The sequence below is a fragment of the Centruroides vittatus genome, unplaced genomic scaffold (genome assembly GCF_030686945.1).
Source record: "Centruroides vittatus isolate TY-2023 unplaced genomic scaffold, ASM3068694v2 contig_18, whole genome shotgun sequence".
NCBI classification, from domain to species: domain Eukaryota; kingdom Metazoa; phylum Arthropoda; class Arachnida; order Scorpiones; family Buthidae; genus Centruroides; species Centruroides vittatus.
Genome location: NW_027121101.1, coordinates 2,909,952 through 2,929,872, shown reverse-complemented (window position 1 = coordinate 2,929,872; position 19,921 = coordinate 2,909,952). Strand labels below are relative to the sequence as shown.

General features: G+C 27.8%; 2 protein-coding genes across 2 annotated transcripts in view; both read right to left on the bottom strand.

Moving 5' to 3' along the window:
* Window positions 1-19,921, bottom strand: part of LOC136969553 (protein phosphatase 1 regulatory subunit 21-like) — a 33,700-nt gene that overhangs the window by 2,332 nt on the left and 11,447 nt on the right. The window contains exons 2-17 of the mRNA XM_067263764.1: window positions 19,730-19,798; window positions 17,451-17,597; window positions 16,772-16,861; window positions 15,547-15,711; window positions 15,424-15,482; window positions 15,261-15,355; window positions 9,695-9,888; window positions 9,505-9,603; window positions 9,333-9,421; window positions 9,129-9,265; window positions 5,344-5,427; window positions 5,145-5,272; window positions 4,907-5,074; window positions 4,747-4,839; window positions 4,629-4,667; window positions 4,508-4,564 (exon numbers count right to left, since the gene is read on the bottom strand). Coding sequence (XP_067119865.1) covers window positions 4,508-4,564; window positions 4,629-4,667; window positions 4,747-4,839; window positions 4,907-5,074; window positions 5,145-5,272; window positions 5,344-5,427; window positions 9,129-9,265; window positions 9,333-9,421; window positions 9,505-9,603; window positions 9,695-9,888; window positions 15,261-15,355; window positions 15,424-15,482; window positions 15,547-15,711; window positions 16,772-16,861; window positions 17,451-17,597; window positions 19,730-19,798 — 1,713 coding nt within the window. The remainder of the gene's footprint in view (window positions 1-4,507; window positions 4,565-4,628; window positions 4,668-4,746; window positions 4,840-4,906; window positions 5,075-5,144; window positions 5,273-5,343; window positions 5,428-9,128; window positions 9,266-9,332; window positions 9,422-9,504; window positions 9,604-9,694; window positions 9,889-15,260; window positions 15,356-15,423; window positions 15,483-15,546; window positions 15,712-16,771; window positions 16,862-17,450; window positions 17,598-19,729; window positions 19,799-19,921) is intronic.
* The window catches only part of LOC136969556 (L-asparaginase-like), a 120,382-nt gene continuing 119,148 nt past the window's right edge, over window positions 18,688-19,921 (bottom strand). The window contains exon 14 of the mRNA XM_067263773.1: window positions 18,688-18,700. The gene's annotated coding sequence lies outside the window, so the exon portion shown is untranslated. The remainder of the gene's footprint in view (window positions 18,701-19,921) is intronic.

Here is a 19,921-nt window from a genome sequence, read left to right as displayed (position 1 = left end):
CAGAATTTTAGAAATTTTTGACAAAAAGCAAAGGAGTTATTAAATTTCAAACATGGTGAACAAAATCGTGCTCCACACACAGAAAAAACCCCCAAAATTTTTTGAATTTCTCAATGTTTCAAGGTCCTGAGTCCAAAAATGTAAAAATCTTGAGGTGTCATTTCTTGACCAATCACCGTACTTTTCCTCTGGTATATAGGCCTATATATATATAAAACAGAGCTGGAAAAGTAAAAAGACTGACACAAAACATTAGGAACAAAATTAAAACTATTGATATTTTTTCTTTCGCTTATACAATGATGGATTTTAGGAAATATTTAGTTAAATACTATTATAATTGATATTAATAAGTTCACAAATTAATTCAAAGACATATGATACAGGATTGAGGCCTAGCGACACTGATAGACAAACTACAGTTAATGTGACTAACAAGAGTTAAATATCAAAGAGTGAAATATGTTTAAAACTAGTAAACTTTAATAAGTAATCGCAAATATATGCATTAATGCATGTAATAAATTTATATTTAAACATCTTTTGGTTCCTTCATATCCAGCAAAGAGCATCTGCTATTATCCAAATATAGACACTCACTCTAGCAGAGCTGTGGAGTCAGAGTTGGAGTCGGGAGGAATTTCTGGCCAGAGGAGTCGGAGTTGGAAAAATGTGTCGACTCAGACTCCCACATTTTTAATTTAGTTTAATTTTTTTATTTAAACGAAAGAAACTATTATATATTTATTAATTTTTTAAAATATTTTTGTATTTTGTTATAATTCATTTATTTTAAATACATACAAAATGCATAAATTTAATTTGTTAAATATGTAGTATTTTTTTTAGTATTTGTGTTTAGTAGTTAAATTATTTTGACCCAATTGAATTTGAATATTTTTGAATCATTCCTTTATTATCCCTGCTCTAAATAAGTACTCTATTTTTCTAAAGGAGCCAGACTAATTGATCAAAGTATACACAGTCGACTCCGCATAAGTCAACACCCCAAGGGGAAGTAAAAATGTGTCGAGTTATCCGATGTGACGGCTAAAGTGAAGTTGGAAAAAAAACCACAAAACTACAATTAATAAAATACAGTAGTGCGTTATACGGTAGTATAGGCTTACAATACATTGTGTCCTCCATTTATAATTACTCTGTAGATGAAAAACTGAAAAATTCGTTTAGTGTTGTTTGTTTTGAGCACTTAACTGTCTCGACTTTCTTTTTCAACGATCACGAACACCTTGAAAACATCTTTGCAATTGTCAATTGTTGGCAAGTAACGTCTTAATGCCTTTAGCGTGAGAAAATGCAAAATTGGATTCTGGTGTGACATTGATGTAGATTGTATATTTTCTTTTTGTTTATCTGTTATTATTTTACACATAAAAATACATAAAATGTTAAGGCATTTTTATTAATATGTATATGGTATATATATATGTATATATATATTATTATTATTATATTATTAAATATATTAATTATATATTAATAAATAAATCGACTCCTCTCCTGAAAAAAATGAAGTTCGCACCACGTGTGAAGTGAATTTGTTTTTCGGGAGGGGGTGACGACTTATCGGAGTGTGGGACAGCAAAAGTATGTTGAATTATCCAGTGGTGACAAGTTAAACGGTGTAAGTAAACCGGAGTTTTTTAACATTGATGCCTATGTAAGTTAGCCGGGACCACAGAAAACTGACTACTTAACCAATGGTGTCAAGTTACCGGGTGTCGACTTATGCAGACTCAACTGTATTTTTCTTTTCTAAACAAGGGGCTGAAATAGCTAGATCGCACACTTTTTAGTTGGATTAACTCTTCTTTAAGGGTGAAATTGGAGTGCAAAAGCTGTACAATATATGTAGATGTAGAATTTTATCGCTCCATTTCTCCTCTTATTAAATATTTGTTAAAAATTAATTTTTTATGCAAATAAATATTAATGTAAGTTAAATATTAAAAATACTAACTATAAAAAGCATTTGGGTAAATGCCCCAGGCTCCTTGGCAATAGTTCAGAGTACGGTAATCCCCTAAGAGCACCTCTGCCCCCTATAAAATGACTTGGTATTTCATTTTGCTGGAGTTGGAGTCAAGTGTTTTTTGCTGACTCCACAGCCCTGCACTGTAGTCCTTAGGTCTGTCTTTGTGGCAGACTTTTCCTTGCTGGCCACACTTTTTTTAAACAGATAAAACATAAAATCAAGTAGAGTGAATTTCTTTTTTATCTCAACAGAAACTTCAGAAAATATTTTCATATTTTTTGTTTCTGTCTGTATTTCACGCACATGTTCCTGACCTGAATGTTCAGTTTTAAAACAGTGGAAGTTCACTTTCCTAACATATCAATGTGTTTAAAAAGAACATGTTATCAAAAACGTTGAGTACTAAATTAAGACAGATACAGAGAGCTTGGGAGTATCAAGCTCAAATTGGCATCTATAAATCTAAATTTTCAGAAAACACAAGTTTCATTTAGAACAGGTGTGCTTGATGCAACACTTCCTTTTTTGATTGAGTGTCTACATGAATATATATTTTACTTTCTGCCCCTTTTCCCTTTATTTTGAAATTATTTTAATAAATAGAACAAATACAATGTCTAAATTGAAACGCTAAAAAAAAAAGAAAGCACATTCACACTTTGAAGCAGACTATTTTCCTGTTCCAGTCTTCCCAAGATTGAAAACCCATCAAAGCCAGGAAGTTTACAGAATACTGTGCAGTGCTAGTTTTCATGGGTTTTACAATAATATGATTTTTATTTCATTTTTCTCAATCATCTCTTGTTACTAAAGACTTATATATAAGAAAATATTTTCTCAAGTTTTATAAATCTGAAGTCAAGTGTTTTCATTAATTTTTTTCTTCTTCCAGTCTTAAATGCATTCAGATTATATAATCTTTAAAAAATAACAAATATTCTTAATTTTCTCCAAAGCTCAATGCATTTCAGTATAAATTGATTAAAGTGTTTAAGTTTTAAAAGTGTATATTTATAGTTCTTAGAAAATTAAGTAAATGAAAAATCACCATAAAAACTTAAATGCATTCAAATGACAATTATGTAAATAATCAAATTTCTTTCTTTTTAAATTACCAATTCCTTCCTTCAAATTACAAATTACATAATAAACAGCCACTGTCAGTTTTACTTGCAGTTATTATTTATTTATTTCTAAATGAGCATTTCTCAACTAGTGTCTCACAAAGACACAAGCCATGTTCTGCAAACCATTTGTATCAGAAAATCTACTGAATAAAAAATAATTTTATTGTTATGTGTATACAAAAGCTCAGTAGATTGTGTATCAAATCAAAAATTAATCAAATTTACTTTTGTTATTTGAGACTTTCATAAAATGAAAAAACATAATTTATTCACCTTCATTTATAACTAAGATTAACAATTTCAAAAAAGGTAATGAAAAATAAGAATATAGACTCATTTTCTTCTTTCTTTTTGATTAATTAAATAAAGAATAAAATAGGATGTGTAAATTGTATTCTACTTGATGTCATTATTTTTACAATGAAACTTTAGTTTCACATATAAAGGTAAATGGGTACACATACACTCAAACCTGTTTTTGTGTGGTCTATTTTTGTGTGATTTTTTTATTTGTGCGATTTGTTTTGTGTGATTTTTTGTGTGCGGTATATGAATTTCAATCAAATTGGTATACTGCACAAAAATAATTGCACAAAACACATTGCACGTATAAAAAATCGCACAAAAAAAGACCGCACAAAAACAGGTTTGAGTGTATAAACACACTTGGGTGGGTGGGCAGAGAGGAAGAAATCACATTGGTGTATACCTGTGTGTTGCATTGCAGAGGCAGATCAAGTAAAATTTAGAACAAAAGAAAAACAAAAATATTCAAACAAAGCAAAATGCATTGTTTGAATGTTTCAGTACAAGTATTGTCCATGAAGTATTAGTGGTAGTGAGCCGACTATTATTAGAAGAGGCTGTTGTAAATTATATTCTTCTTTATAGTTTTTCACTAGAGAAATTTAAGTCATGTCTTCATAGTAAAAAGAAATGGGCACAAATAACAATGCCTCTCTTCAAAAAAGTGATTTCTGTTAATGAGTACTGACACTGGGTACTTAGATTAGTAACCTTGTCAATTCGAGGTGAGTGGAAATGTTGTCTCCTCAAGAATGCAAGACAAATTTCCTCCCACATGACCAGTTTCTTCATTTGTCCATCATTAAGTAAGTTGTGCACAAACATTGTATACACACTAGATGTTTGTTTTTGTGCATGATCCTAATTTACCTTATGACAAAAGGATAAAACTGAATGGTCAGGAAAATATACTTTATTATAGCATGAGCTGAAAAAAAAACTTTTTTTTGGAGATTTTATTTTATTAAAAAATTAAAAGATGAATTTGTTGAGTACTGCAAATTCTCCAACCATAATAAATATATTTTAGAAAGAAATTTTCTATAATAATTTCTAAAATAAAAAGCAAAAACAATACCATTTTTCCTTGCTTCATTTGCAACAGTTGATATTCTAGCATCCAATGTTCTTTTTCCTTAAAAAAGGTTTATTTCAAAATGTTGTAGTTCAAAATATTTTATTTTAAAAACATTTCTTACTTGTTCTGTCTTTTTCAGTTTCTCATTTGTTACAGAAAGCTTTAAGAGAGAAAAAATTAAACAATTACTTTATAAAAGTTTTTACATTATGACATAGTTTAATATGATATGCACTAACTTTTTTCATTAGCTCGTCTTTATTATCGGCATACGTTGTTAATATATCTCTATTCTTAAGTGCTGTTTCATATGGTATTGTGCTTTTCTTGTCCTGTAATTATTTTATTATTTTTAATTATTAAATAAAATAAAATTTTCTATAAGCACCAATTACTCACCTCTTGCAAGATTTCCATGAACTTTACTCCACGCTGCCGCAAGTCTAATACAACTGGCTTGTATTGCATTTTACCACTATTACTATTTATGGTATCTAAATATCCTCTTGCTTTACATGGAATTCCATTAGAAAGAATTTCCATATTTTCAGTTGTCTTTTGAGTAATCTTTCATAAAATTTAAAAATTTAATATCATCTTATCATGTAATAAAAGCAACAAGAAAATAAAATCATACCTTTTTAAGGGCATTGATTACAGATATCATAGATGTTAATACTAAAGAATCCGACGCTTTGATTTCTGATGTCAGAATTGGTAAGTGTTGTTCCGTCATTATTTTTGCACTAAATATTTTTTTCATTTCTATATATTTAGAAAATTTTGTTTGTTATGTATTGTTATATCTTCATGCTATTCAAATATACTTTACATACCTTCAAAAAGTGATTGTAGATTGCACAAAATGTTGAATATTCTCCTAATAAGATAAGGAGAATTGCAATAATGTTCTGTACTCTCTATTAAAAATAATGGAAAATTTATCTATATACATACATACATATATATATAAAGAATAAAGTTTGTATAAAGAATTTATAAAAATCAAATAATTTAAACATAAGTGTTTGATTTCTTAATTTTTCTTGCCCAGATTATTATTATGATACATTGGTTATATGAAAATAATAAGTATTAATAAAAAACTTAAATAATGTAAAATTCTCATAATTAGTTTTATATATTAGTTCATCATTGTTAATACCAATATCAATTATATTGTATGATGAATGAGTTTATGAATAAAACACATTATATGCCTAATGCAAATTATGGCATATTTTATTTACAAAATGAATTATAGATTTCTATATATGTATTTCAAATACAGCAATTAATATTATGTAAGGACCAAAGTACAAAATCCATCCAAAACACAAGCATATTATCTTGTTTATATTTAGCAAATTCTTGACAGTAAAACAATTACATTATTCACATGCAGATATTTGACTTAGCTAATCTTTATGTTTAGATTTGTATAAATATTGTACTTGAGATAAACCATTTCTTTCATTTTATAAATGGTCAAAGAATTTATTAAATGTTTGTATTTTAACCACACACATTTATTAGTGTGAGCATTTTCAGTAATTTTAATCAAAATAGGAATTAAAATAAATTTTCTTTATTGACAACTGAACATAAAATTATTTAATTTCCTAGTGTGGAAAAAAATATCATGATGTTTATAGATGTAATAAAAATATATAGTATATAAGCAATAACTCAACAAACCTGATTTTTGATTAGTTAGATCTGCCAAATTATCAGGCTGTAATTTATTTATTTATTTATTTTAGTTACATTAAAAAGCTAAAAAGATGGAATGGAAAAGAAGATTAGAGTACATTAAAATAATCACAAAAATGAAAATGCAGACGAATCTTGTTTTAATGGATTGCTTGGGCCACCGAAAATCATCCATTTTTCTGAGAATCCATTATATCACGAACAATGATTTCCTGCACACCCAGGAAAATATCCATTATTCAAAAAATTTCCATTTTTTAAACCCCCACATATAAAAAATACCAGTATTTGAAATTATCCAGTCTCTTGAGATCGCTATTCTTTATCCTATAGAAACACACTTGTTTGTAACATACATGTATATTATACCTGCTGTACACAATTGTACATCATACCATACGTGTGTACAACAAAGTTGATGGAAACCATATATACTGTATGCACAAAAAGATGCAAATTACATATGCTCATTAGCACTTTGCTTGACTTCATGATTTGTTAAAAAAACTCATCCATCTTGATTTGTTTTAATGCTTCTTTTCTGCCTATTGAATACAACAATGGCTTGATAATAGCAATGTCATGTACTGTACAGTACATTACAGTTTGTTCATTTATGCTGAAACTAGTCAGGAAGATCTTCGAGTTTTGGAAATACTCGATGGCCTCACTAAATTTTGGCATTACGCTTGGATTGGAACCAAAATATTCACTAGGTGCCTCCTCCTCAATTGCATTGACTCTCTTCATACAATTTTTCAATTATTCATACTCCAAATGTACTGTACAAGTACCTCATCAAACTCTACAAATTTCTGGAAACACTCAAATATTAACTAAACTTTGAAAAATGCAAAGTTTACAATAGATAGGGGTAGGAAAAAATCTTATTCCAAGTAATGAATCTGCTAAAAGGAGGTAAAATTACATTGATTTGGTGAGACCTGGAAAAAATTCTGTTGTTCCACGATCCGTTAAAACGAGATTCTAGTGCAAATCATTTTAAAGTTATACAGAATATGTTTACAAGTATTTTTAAAATGAGTAAAATTTTCATAAAGTATATATTCAAGGTCAATCATATTTTGTGAGATACGATTAAGAAATGATCTTTGGGAAATAGATAATCTAAAAAAAGTGTAAAAATACATGAAGGGTTATGCAAGTTCTGCCATGGTGTTTTTAGGCAGAGCCATTATATAACCATTAAAATATTTAAAATATAAAAAGCCAATTGAAATATTTAATGCATTCTGTGAAAGAAGAAAGCCCTGGTCTGGACCTGGCAATGTTTGGATAATAAGTAATAGGTAAATGACAGAGTTTATTTAAAATCAGATAAATTTTATTGAATTCTTTTGAGAATTTTTCTAAAAGGGAAGGGACTGTCATGGCTTAGATTGATAAACCATAATCGGCAAAAGATTGGAAGTTAATTAAAAAACAAACAAACAAACAAACAAACAAACAAAAAAAAATAGAATGTAATATCAAAGAAATGGACCTGCAAAACCTCCAGAGAATTCCATGGTATATGGCAATGTGTACTGAAAACAGCTTATTATCAAAAATTATACCTAGGTCATCTATAGAAGTTAACATAATTTAAATGGTTTGTACCAATGGTGAAGGGAGGCAGAGGCATATTCCAAAGTAAGGGAAAGCACATGTCAATGGATTTTTGTGCTTAATTTAACTAGAGATAGGTGGTTAAGCTGCCATCTCATGATAATTTTAATAATTATAATAATTTAATTTAGAATTTCTGGAAGAAAAGAATTTGCTCAGAGTGGGACTCAAGCCCACAACTTTCCATTTACCATGCAGATGTGTTGCTAGTTATGCCAGACTTCCATCTGATCTTCACTTCCAGAACTATTGATTTAGATATAACCATACAGATCACTCACAGATTTAAAAATTACTTCATATCTAATTATTAACTTAGTCTAATCCAACCCAATAATAGTCTAATAACCCAATAATTTGGGAGATTGTCTGGCTGTAATAAAAATGTATCAGTGCATTTGAAAAGTAAATATTATTTGCAAATATTTCCATTACAGCACTGCAGTGTGATTTTCTGCATGAATACTGCCTTCTGTCATTTATTGGCAAGTCATAGATACCATTATAACAACATTAGATTGTGTTTTTGTATTTTTCTGCGCATTTAACATGTTCAAGACAATTGAGCAGATCACTAACTTTGAAATATGGTCAGTTATCCATTTTTTGAATGCAAGAAATGTGAGACCTGCAGACCAACAGTCAAAATGTCAAGAGTGATGGGATAAGGAAATGGGTCCAACAATGCTTGGCCTCACACTGCTGCTCAAACCCTCATCACATCATTTGGGAACAAGTGGAACACTCTCTCTACAACCTAGACTTAACACCAAGTGATTTTCATTTGTTCATGCATCTGAAGAAGTTTCTTGTTAGCCATCCTTTTTTTAATGATGATGATGATAATGTCAAATGAGCAGTGAAAAAACAGTTATCTTCAAAGGTAGCCCTATTCTATAAGGAAACTGATGCCCCATTATAATAAATGTCTCAATAATGGTGGAAACTATGTAGAAATGTAGTTTAAAGTAGGAAGAATTTGATAAAAATAAGATTTGTTGACAATAATGTGTCATTATTATAATAGTCTAATGGTACTTGCTTTTAAATGCACTGATATGAAGTTTCATTCAATGAAAAATTATTTCCCTAGATACATCAAAAAACAAATACCAGAAATGTATTTTTTATATTTTGTAACATTGACATCTTTGCTGCATATTAACCCAATGTTTTAATATAAATTCAAGTTTCAAAACTTCAGAAAAGAAAAAAAACTAAACTGAAAACAAAGCATTTAATAAGTAGAAATAATAAAATAGAACTGATAACAACTTACCCATTTCAACAAAAAGCTGCAGAGAATTTTTTAAGCTATTAAAACATGATATTAATTTCATAGTTAAATCATACAGTTTTTCATGTATTTCTTCCAATTTTAGTATGCTCCCTTTAGTTTTGCTTTCACTATTTAAACTGAATTTTAAAAATATATCAGACTTTCTTATTAAGTAATACAAGAAAATTATTGAAAGTGTCTTACCTAAGAAGAAAATATGGCAATAATTTTTCTAAATAACTTACATAAACTGAAAATGATAGTGAAACATCAGATAAACTTGTTCCTTTGATCTAAGAATAATAATAAAAAACTTTGTTATCACTTATAAACATTAAATTTTACAAATAGAAAATTTTATAAATGAATAATTTACCAGAAACAGTTGTTCATCTAACATTGTTTTTGTAAATTTTTGGTATTCTTTATCTACATTTTTTAAATGTATTGAACCTTCTTTTAAATGATTTTCAAACTGAAAAATCCATTATTAATATAGATATTTGTATTCATATTTAAAAATTTTTATCTTCTTATTACATAAAAAATTAATGTTTGGAAAATACCTTATTTAATAATCCATTGTTCAATAAATCACGATCAACTAATTTTATTCTTCCTTCTATATTTTTATGAAGTTCACATAGGAAGTGAATTGCATCAGTTACAAGAAAGGACATTTCTTTCAGAACTTTAGATAGCTTGCAACATTGTTTCTGTGAAACAATTGGTATATTTGTGCTATTAACAGTAGTAATTTCTGAAATATTTAAGATTACATGTTTAATATCAAATAATCATGACAATATTTTAAGTGTAAATTAATAACATAATATTGTCAAAAGAAATACTCATTCTTTAAATTTGAAGTGTGGTATTCCAATCAGAACACTGAGTTCTACCCACAGAAACCTGTGGATACAATTATGGTTCCAATAAAATATCTGTGGAAGAATTCAAAATATTCTAAAATTGTCCAAGAATGCCACTGAACATTGGTTGATACTGTGTACCAGTCACTCTCCATACAAAAATCCATTGATACTCTGACTGCAAAGCAGATCATGACTCATTGGTGAACAGGACATCTATAGTCCAAGTGACATAATCCTGACACCATTTTAAATGGGCTGTTCTGTGCCAGGCAAACAATAGAACACAAATTTTTAACCTTCACACATAAAAACCATGTGTGTGCAATCTCCTTATAGTAGTCACAGATTCAGCTGTAGCTGCAACAGGCTTGAATGTAAAGCAGGTGCTGTTGCCTGCCTATCGCATCTGACCAATAATGCTAAATAGTAGTCATCAGAAGATATTGTAACTTGAAGGTAATGCAAGCCAAGCCTGGCCTTCTGCTTATTGTTCCATTGAATTGAATTGGAATTGAGTCCATGGGTGTGAAATCACAGAATGATGGACTCTGAAGAATTAACTAACTTCTCCAATAGATTGACTGGATTCTAACATACCCAGAGCTCACTATCTTTCACCATCACCTAAATGTCTTCTTTGTGCCACAGTGTGAAAATTGGCTGTTTTGGAATTTCACCATCATGTCCACAATTAAAGTATGAAAGCACAGAATGGAACAACTGTTTTTACCAATAGGCTGATTTGTGTATTACAAACATAGCCAATGTGTATTTTACTCAAGATTCAATATTTGCATATCATACGTGAAGTATACAACAAATTCCATTCAATAAAACATGCACATTCACTCTTTATCTGAGACTTTGCATGTCATGCTTATTTTTGAAAAAGAACAGGGTTTAAGCTGTTGCTAGTTTTTTTGCTAAAATGCTACAAGAATTTAGATTTAGCAACAACTTTCTTGGCACATTTTGCTAAAAAACTAATGCTTTCAAAGTTTTTATGATGTTTTAACTAGTGATGGGACGGTACCAAAATTTCTCCCAATTCCAATTCTGCCAAAAACTCCTGATTCTTTTCAATATTTTCTACAGTTTATTTTAGTTTAGAAACATTAATGAATTACATTACAAGCATGATACATTCATTAATTAATAAACATCAAGCTTGAGAATGGAAAGTGATTGGGTAATCCAGAATCGATCTTTCAAAAGAAACCTGAATATTCTCCATTTACATATGTAGATATGCATGCTTTTATTGTGTAGTAGAAAGTAAATTGTAATCTTATTGCAGATAAAGTTAATATTGCAACATTATCCCCAAACAAATTACAGCTAATTCCCTTTTACTAAAAAAAAAACTATCCCATTGAGTCATCTAAGATTGCCATCTTTGAAAACTGTTTCATTGGCCGACACAATGACTGGAGGGGAAAGATAATGAGAAGGTGCACTTCTTTTTTAATGTTTCTCACAGTTGGCATGCAATGAGCCAAACAAATTTCATCATGAGTTAACCAAGTTTTGAATTCATTCACTCAAGCCAGGTTTTCCTAAATGTACAATTGCTTGTACTTAGGAAAAAAGAATCAAATGAATGCCTAGACCAGGGATATCCAACCTGCGGCCCACTGCACCCTAAATTTTTTAGGTACATTTTCATTTATTTTGGTAAAGTATGTTGTAAAAATTATTCTCATTTCACTGGCTACACTTTGATGTCGTAATGACGTAATTGGTGCTAGAAAATTGTTTTATCTAGAAAACTGTTAAGCATGTGGGGTAGTGCTGTACATACTGTTGTGAACAATTCTTTTTGTGCATGAAAAACATCAAAACTGCTGAAAGAAATAGGTTGAGTGATTCCCATTTAACTAACATTCTTACAATTAAGACTAGTACCATAAAAGCAGATATTGACAATATTATAAAAGGAAGGCAATGTCAAAAATTGCATTGAATTTATTTTTAGTTTATGTGAGTATAATTTCTTTTTTTACTGTCAATAAATAATACAGTATTTTTTGTAATTATATATATTTGTTATTAAAATTTGATATTCACATTTTGAACTTTTTAAAAAAATATATTTATATAAGGTATCTTTGTGGCCCACTGAATATACGTAAATTTCTAATTCGACCCATCAGGAAAAAGGTTGGACAACCCCAACCTAGACTGATTCATCTTAAAAAATCAGTTTTTAAAACTCAAAATGGAGGTAAATTTAGCACAAACAATTATTTTTAGTTAGAATTGTGCAAAATGCATTAAAAAAATTTAACATATTATAGCATCATTTGTGAATCATAACAAAAATTTTAACAGTGTTATAATGGGAAAGTCGTTTTATCATTAAAAAACACTTTTATATAAGCTGAAACTAATTTATCTTATACAACATCTTAAATACTTTTTTCAGCAACACTTTAATTTTTATAAAAGAACATTTCCAATCCCTTTTTACAGGTCTATGTCAGGTTTAATGAAAAGATTTGAACTGTCTTCTTAAACAGTGTGAATCTTCTTGTTAAACATGATGCAGATCTGTGTTTAAACAAATTAAAGTGTTGACAAAAAGTATTTAAGGTGTTCTTCAAGCATTTTATCACTATAAACAAACAAACATACTAAATATTAAAAATACTTTTGTCTACTATTTATCAATTAAAATAAAATTTTCTTTATATTCTAAACTGTTTTGCCAAAACTTAAATATTTTTGTTGACCGCCAGCCCCAATTTAAACTTTCCAGCCAAACCAACCCAATACCGGCCAGGTGGCAACCCTAATGTTACCCTATCGCTCCTAAAATGGGATGGTTAGTACTGACCTAGTGCAATCTCTCATCATTCCAACTATGCAAAAGAAAAGTCCACCTTGACAGACATCACCTCGTGTTTGGGGGCATCGTGCATTCTGTGATTTGTAGACATGAGTTTCCGATAAACAAATACTTAATTGTTAATATTGTAATTTTAAAAATACAATTTCTGGTGTAGCATTGCTGTCAGATTAAGGATATGTCATTGGCTAAAATTTATAAAATGATAGTTGTAAATGACCTCTCAGATTACCCTCATATCTACAGTTATTGAATTTGTTCTTCACACCCAGTGCACACTGTTTTGAGTAGAAAACATTTATGTGATAAATTATACATTTTAGCATTACTTTGTATTTCTATTAATTGTTTAAAATTATTTCAGAGATGAATGATACTTTATATGATGTCAGTGTTAGATAAATTAAATTTGCATGATTTGTGGCATATTTATTGGACAGACCTATTTCAAAATTGCAGACCTATAAATTCCGACTATCATCCATCTGTCTTTGTTAATCTCAAGAATGGAGTAATAAATGAAAATTGAAACCAGGTATGAAAAGTATAGGGACCAGAGATCTTGATTAATTATACATATGAACTTCAAGTTTGGACCAGAAGTCACATGATTTCAATTCAAACATTTTACCTTATTATATAGAATAATAAATTTGGTATAGATTTGATCCTTACAGTAAGTTAAATTAAAATATGATTAAAAATTGCAGCCTGGTATTATGACAATGTCAAAATAAGTAATTCTTGGGAAAAAGACAACTCCATTAACTGAAAGAATTACTCTGTTTTCCAGTGTTAAACTAGTAAAACTAACATTATTAAACAAACATGCAAGCACTTTCAACAAGAAACAGTTCTGTCTTCTTCAAATATCTATGCCTGAAGACAACAGAACTGTATCTTGTCCAGCGTGCTTGTATTTTTGTGTCCTCTTCTCCAGGGCTTAAGCTGGAAAAAAATTTTCTGTAGCATTTTACACTTTATCTAATTTTACTAAAAAAGTTGTAGCAAAATTTTAGAAACCATAGCTAATGTTTCTTATCCATGAAGCCACCCAGAACAATACACAATACATTGTTTAAACATTTATTTATTCTCATAGATACTGTACATTATTACAGTGTACTGCATTACCAATATAACCATAAATCTAGTTATAGCCCACAAGTATCATACATTATTGAACAATCCTTCTTGGTTTTGATTCACACCAGGCAACAAATGCTGAATGAAAATCAAATTACCATCTTGGGGGCCATTTATGGAGATATTTAACAAGTTTCTGACATTTTTACATCAAGGCTATTTCCAATTGGAATTTTTGTTAATGTCATCTCACTGAAACTTTTTACACTCAACACAGTTATGTGCAAATAGATATTCTAACTCTTTTTGAATCAATTTCATCAAATAATACCAGCCATCCAATTTCTTACTGTAATCTTTAGGATGCTAGATATTTTATTACATTATAAATGTAATAAAATATCACCATTATCACCATATCATCATTACAAACCCCTTATTTAAGTAAGTATTCTTCTTGGAAATTTATTTTCTGAGAAAGTGAATTAACAATTAATAAATTTTACTATATTATAAAAGAAATTGTAAATGAAAATATGCAAAAAATAACTAACTGGTTAACACCCAAGAAGTACAAATAAGTAAAGTAAAACTATAAAATCATCTGTTTGAAAACTTTTGTTCCATTTTGACATTTGGCAATAAAATGAATACTGAATGACAAAAAGAGCAACAGGTAAAAAAACTGGAAATAGCACATTACAAGACTTATAAGAAAATAACAGAACATATCAGTGGGAATAATGGAAGGACAAGATATCTAGTATTGCTGTTTATGAAAAAGCATATATATAGTCATTACGAGTATGGACAATGTAAATTGAAGCTAGTTTAAGACTTGTAGGATAAGTGAGTAAAGTATTGACAAAATTAAATCATTAGTATTTAAGTTTTAAGATAAAAGGTAAAAAGAAAACAATGACTTAGAGGAAGAAGGTTTAATAAAACTAGGGGGGGAAAAACCACAAGAAATCTAGGAAAATGGATATAGAAACAATTTTAAAGTTGAAAAATCATTTCATGTTAAGATATTTGTGAACAAAAAACTGAAACAGTAAAACACTTGAATAGTATAGTAAGAAATAGTAAGTGACTTTGAGATATATATCATGTCACTTGTACCTAAAAATAATATGAATCACATAATATAACTATAATATTCATAACAGTTTTTATATTTTAACAGATATTTAATTTCAGTTAAAATATTTAATAAAATTAATATTTTAATAATATATAATAAATATTTGAAATTAATAACAACATCGATAGCAAATATATTTATATCACACGATACAAATTTTACTTGTAAATATTACTTACTTGTATCAATAAATGGTAATTTTTGTTTTATAATTTGTTCAGCACTCTCCTTTTTCTTTCGTAAATCAGTCTCCACAATTTTAAGATCTTCTTGACTTCAAAAAATTTTTAATTATTTAAACATTAAAAAAATATTAATGTACTGAAAGATCATTTCATATACCATGTTTCTTCCTGTATTCTAATTTCTTTAACTTCTTTTTCATAATTCTTTAATTCTACCTAATAAAATAAAAATTATTTAATAAAAATTTCTTATTTATAATGATTAATATTAGATATTTACCTCTAATTTTGCTCTTTCTTTGGTCAATCTATCAATTTTTGTTTTATATTTAGCAATAGTTTCATTTAACTCTCTTGTTTCTTTTAATCTTTCTGCCCTGATTTCTTCTAATTGTGAACTTAAATCATCTACAATTCTTTTATGTTCAATTTCTGCTGAAGTCACCTAAATTTTTAAGTTATTATTAAATAAAACTTTCTTTTTTTTAAATAGATATAAAATAAAATACCTATTTACATTTAAAAATACTAGCAGTTTTATAATTCTTATTTCAAATGGCATATAGATTAAAAAACAATTCAACTTTTTTCTTAAATTTACTAATTATATATAATTATAATTTTCAATATTTTAATTAAAATTATTTTTTTATTTGCTACACGTATAGTTGTAAGTCCATACTAAGCCATTATGAAATTTAAAAACAGTTTATTCAAACTTAATATTTTTTCCAATATTTTTCTACAATATCAAAGATTCCTACAGAAAATTAATTTAACGTTTTGTTATTATAATGAAGAAAAATTAATTATGAGTTTTGGTTTGGAAATCTGTAATTATATTTTTAATGATGATAACCTATTACTAGACACAGTTCATTTTCTGTCCAAACACAAGCTAAGAATTCAGTCTAAGCACTAGCAAGTCAATAATATTGTTTCAGAAAACTATCTATAATGATCACCTGCTGTTAACTGCAACAGAGAATTGCCACTGGCATAAAAAAGAATAAAAACAAATTGCACTCGTGCTAGCAACCTTGGACATTGTCATTTTGACCACACTGTATTTTGAAAATGAAATCGTAAACTCCCAATTTTTATTACATTTTAAATTTCCTCATCTCATATTATACAAAATGACAATGTTTAATCAAAATCAATCAATCAAATTTTGAGAACACACTCAATTCTATAAGCCATAAGCCATATAGAAGAGGCTTTTCTAATACTCTGCCTCAATTATTTAATTGAATCATAGAGTTCTTTTTAAAGATTTTAATTCTTTCTGATCAACTGAGCTTTATCATTTTTCTGAAATTCTAGAAATGTATTATCAACACATGAATGCTTCACTAATGTGATTGTTAATTAATATATAATTATTGTATAATAATAAAGGATAAAAAATTTTTATTAAAGAATAAAAAATCATAATAAATAGCATCAAAAATAATTCCTCAGTTTTAAAAGATATAATATTAAAACATTTAGATACAGCATACCTGTATATAGAGTTTTTCATTTTCTTCTATTTTATTTCTAAGTTCTAAATTTAATACATCTTCATCTAAAGAAGGTACAACTGCCTTATGCTAAAATTAAAGAATAATACAAAATATTTATTACATTTAATTAAAATAAATTTTTAGAGAAATAAAGCGACAAACCTAATAGCGCCATCTCTTATTGAACGACAAAACTTATTGAACAACCTGGTATGGAGCAGCGTTTAAAAAATGTTTTTCTCTACAAAAGGAGGAGAATTTCTAAGTTTAAGCAGAACATAATTTGCATGTTGGTCTGTAGCTGTTTGTGTCTATTACAATTTACAATCTATCTGACAAATGTCCATCCAACATTTTTATTTACTAGATATATTATTTAATGTATTATTAAGTGTTTTAAGTTTTATTTTATTCTTATCTTTAAATGACATTTTAAAGTTAAATGTAATTGATGTTCAGATCCATTACATATCATCAGAATTTCTTTATTTGTTCTGTGTTTGAATCTGATAAGTGTTCAATCTAACAATGAGAAACAGCCTCAAAAAATGTTTAACTGAAAATAAATAAGTTGACTCCTTGAATTATTATATATATAACAATTCTTTGAATTAAAAATTAATAAAATCAATAATGAAAATGAATACGATAATATCAAAAATTAACATTTCCCTACTTTGTTTTTTGATGATTTATCAGAAATCCCTTCAAATTCACTTTGTAAGACAGAAACTCGTTTCATTAGTTGCACATTTCTAAAATTTAAGCATTCTACTTCTTGCTCTAATTTTCTCACTGTTTGATCCTTTTCCTTGAGTGCTTCCTGGAATAAATTTATATAAAATAATTTTTAATATTTTTGAAAGATGCATATTAGAAATTAAACTGAAAAAGATTATTATAGAGTAAAATTAATATTTAATAATATTATTATTAATATCTAATAAATCACCAATAACTTGATATGCATAATTGTCTGTATTATCACAAATGTCTGAGACACAGTATATAAATTGAGCAAATCAACTTTTAATAATTCAAATTTACATGGTGGATTGATTCTGCAAAATTTTCATGTAAATCAAAATCACTTATACCAAGTACTAATATTTATAAGGAAAATAAAAGGATAGGTCTCAAGGTTACATATTTCCCATTTAATTTTGATTTATGAAATTTCAATTTACATGAAAGTTTTGTGAAACTAACCTACATGTAATTGAAGGTTAGGCATATTTAGTAATTTTACAATGTTAAAATAAACAATTTATAAAGTATTCTAACAACTACAAAAGCATTTGATTTAATAATTTTAAATCATGAATAATTTAAACAAATAATATGGATAACTAATTATTTTACATTATTTCTATTGTGTATAAAAGAAATCTGTATAGCAAAACTAACATATGAATGATAAATACTGAAAATAACTTAATTAAAAATAAATTTAAATGTTTGTTCAGTTTAAAATTTACATCTATAAACATCTCAAAGCCCAATGTTTTTAATAATATTAAAGAATATTCTAAATTTAGTAAATATTAATTTAATTATAATTATTAAATTTAATAAGATATTGCACCTAATGTCTACCTCTAGTATCAAATTACTTAGAATTTAATAATTAATAGTAGCCATAAAGTAGCCTAGCCTGATTCTTTATGATGATTGTTTGGCTTATGTTTAAAATTTACATTATTTTTAATAATTAAAATTAGTTTATCAATGAAAAAGTATATTCTATTAATTGCTAAAAAGCAATTGATAGAATACACTTTTTCATTAATATCATATCACATTCATATTGGAAACACTAGAAAAAAGTTCAGAATACAACAGAATACAATAGATATTCAAATATCTATATCATTAATTATTTATAACAAATATCAAAAGATATAGTAATCTATTCTGAATTCTGTCCTCTACATAAATATATAGAGGTTAATACAACTGCTCAAGATTTATATTTCTGAAAGTATTGAAGATTAATAATGCATTATTTTATGATTTTATTTTAAATTATTCAAATTTAAGTGAAGAATCTGAAAAACTTCCCATCTTTCTAAAGATGATAAAAGATGTCATTAAATTCAAAATTTTAAATAAAAATGTGTTTCCATTTGAAATTCTGAACTTAACTTCTAGAGAGAGAGAGAATTTTTAAATAACTTTTTGAATTTTTCACAATGTATGTAGGCTTTTTTTTCAAGCTCTGATAGTCCATAAAACAAAAGACAAGTGTAAATAACAAAATGAATTTATTACCAAAAGTTAGGTACAAACATGCTTACTTTTTGACATAATCACTGTGAAGATTGAGGAATTTGTCATATCTGTGGATGAGCTTTTCCATCCCCTTGTCATAGAATGTTGCCGCCAATGACTTGAGATGGGCCCTAATGTTGTTTTGAAGATCATCATTAGTCTCGAACCTCTGCCCACCTAGCCACTTTTTCTGTTCAGGAAAGAGGTGGAAGTCACTCGGTGCTAAATTGGGGCTATACAATGAGTGTTTAAAGGTGGTGAAGACTTCCACCTCTTTTCTGAACTGAAAATTGGGCAGAGGTTTGAGACTAATGAACTAATGACAATCTTCAAAACAACGTTGTTAAGGCCATCTCAATTCACTGGTGGCAACATCTATGACAAGGGGATGGAAAAGCTCGTCCACAGATATGACAAATTCCTCAATCTTCACGGTGATTATGTCAAAAAGTAAGCATGTTTGTACCTAACTTTTGGTAATAAATTTATTTTGTTATTTACACTTGTCTTTCTTTTATAGACCATCAGAGTTTGGGAAAAAACCTGTATATTGTTTAATTTTATTATCAGTACTTTCAGAAATGTGAATTACTCTATATTTTTGTATTAAGAGAAAAAAATAATAGTAGTAGTAGTACATAATTGAATTTATTCTTTATTTAACTTTATTATTAGCAGTCATACCTTCAATTCACTACTTCTACCTTGTTCTTCAGAAATTGCTTTCTTTAATACCGAGACTTGAGCTCTTAACTAGAAAAAATAATCAAAACTTATATTACATATCCAGAATTTTACGAGAAATTTTTAAAATAACTAATAATAATATCTTTATGGAATAAAGTAAAATTTTTAATTTAAAAGATATAATTTATT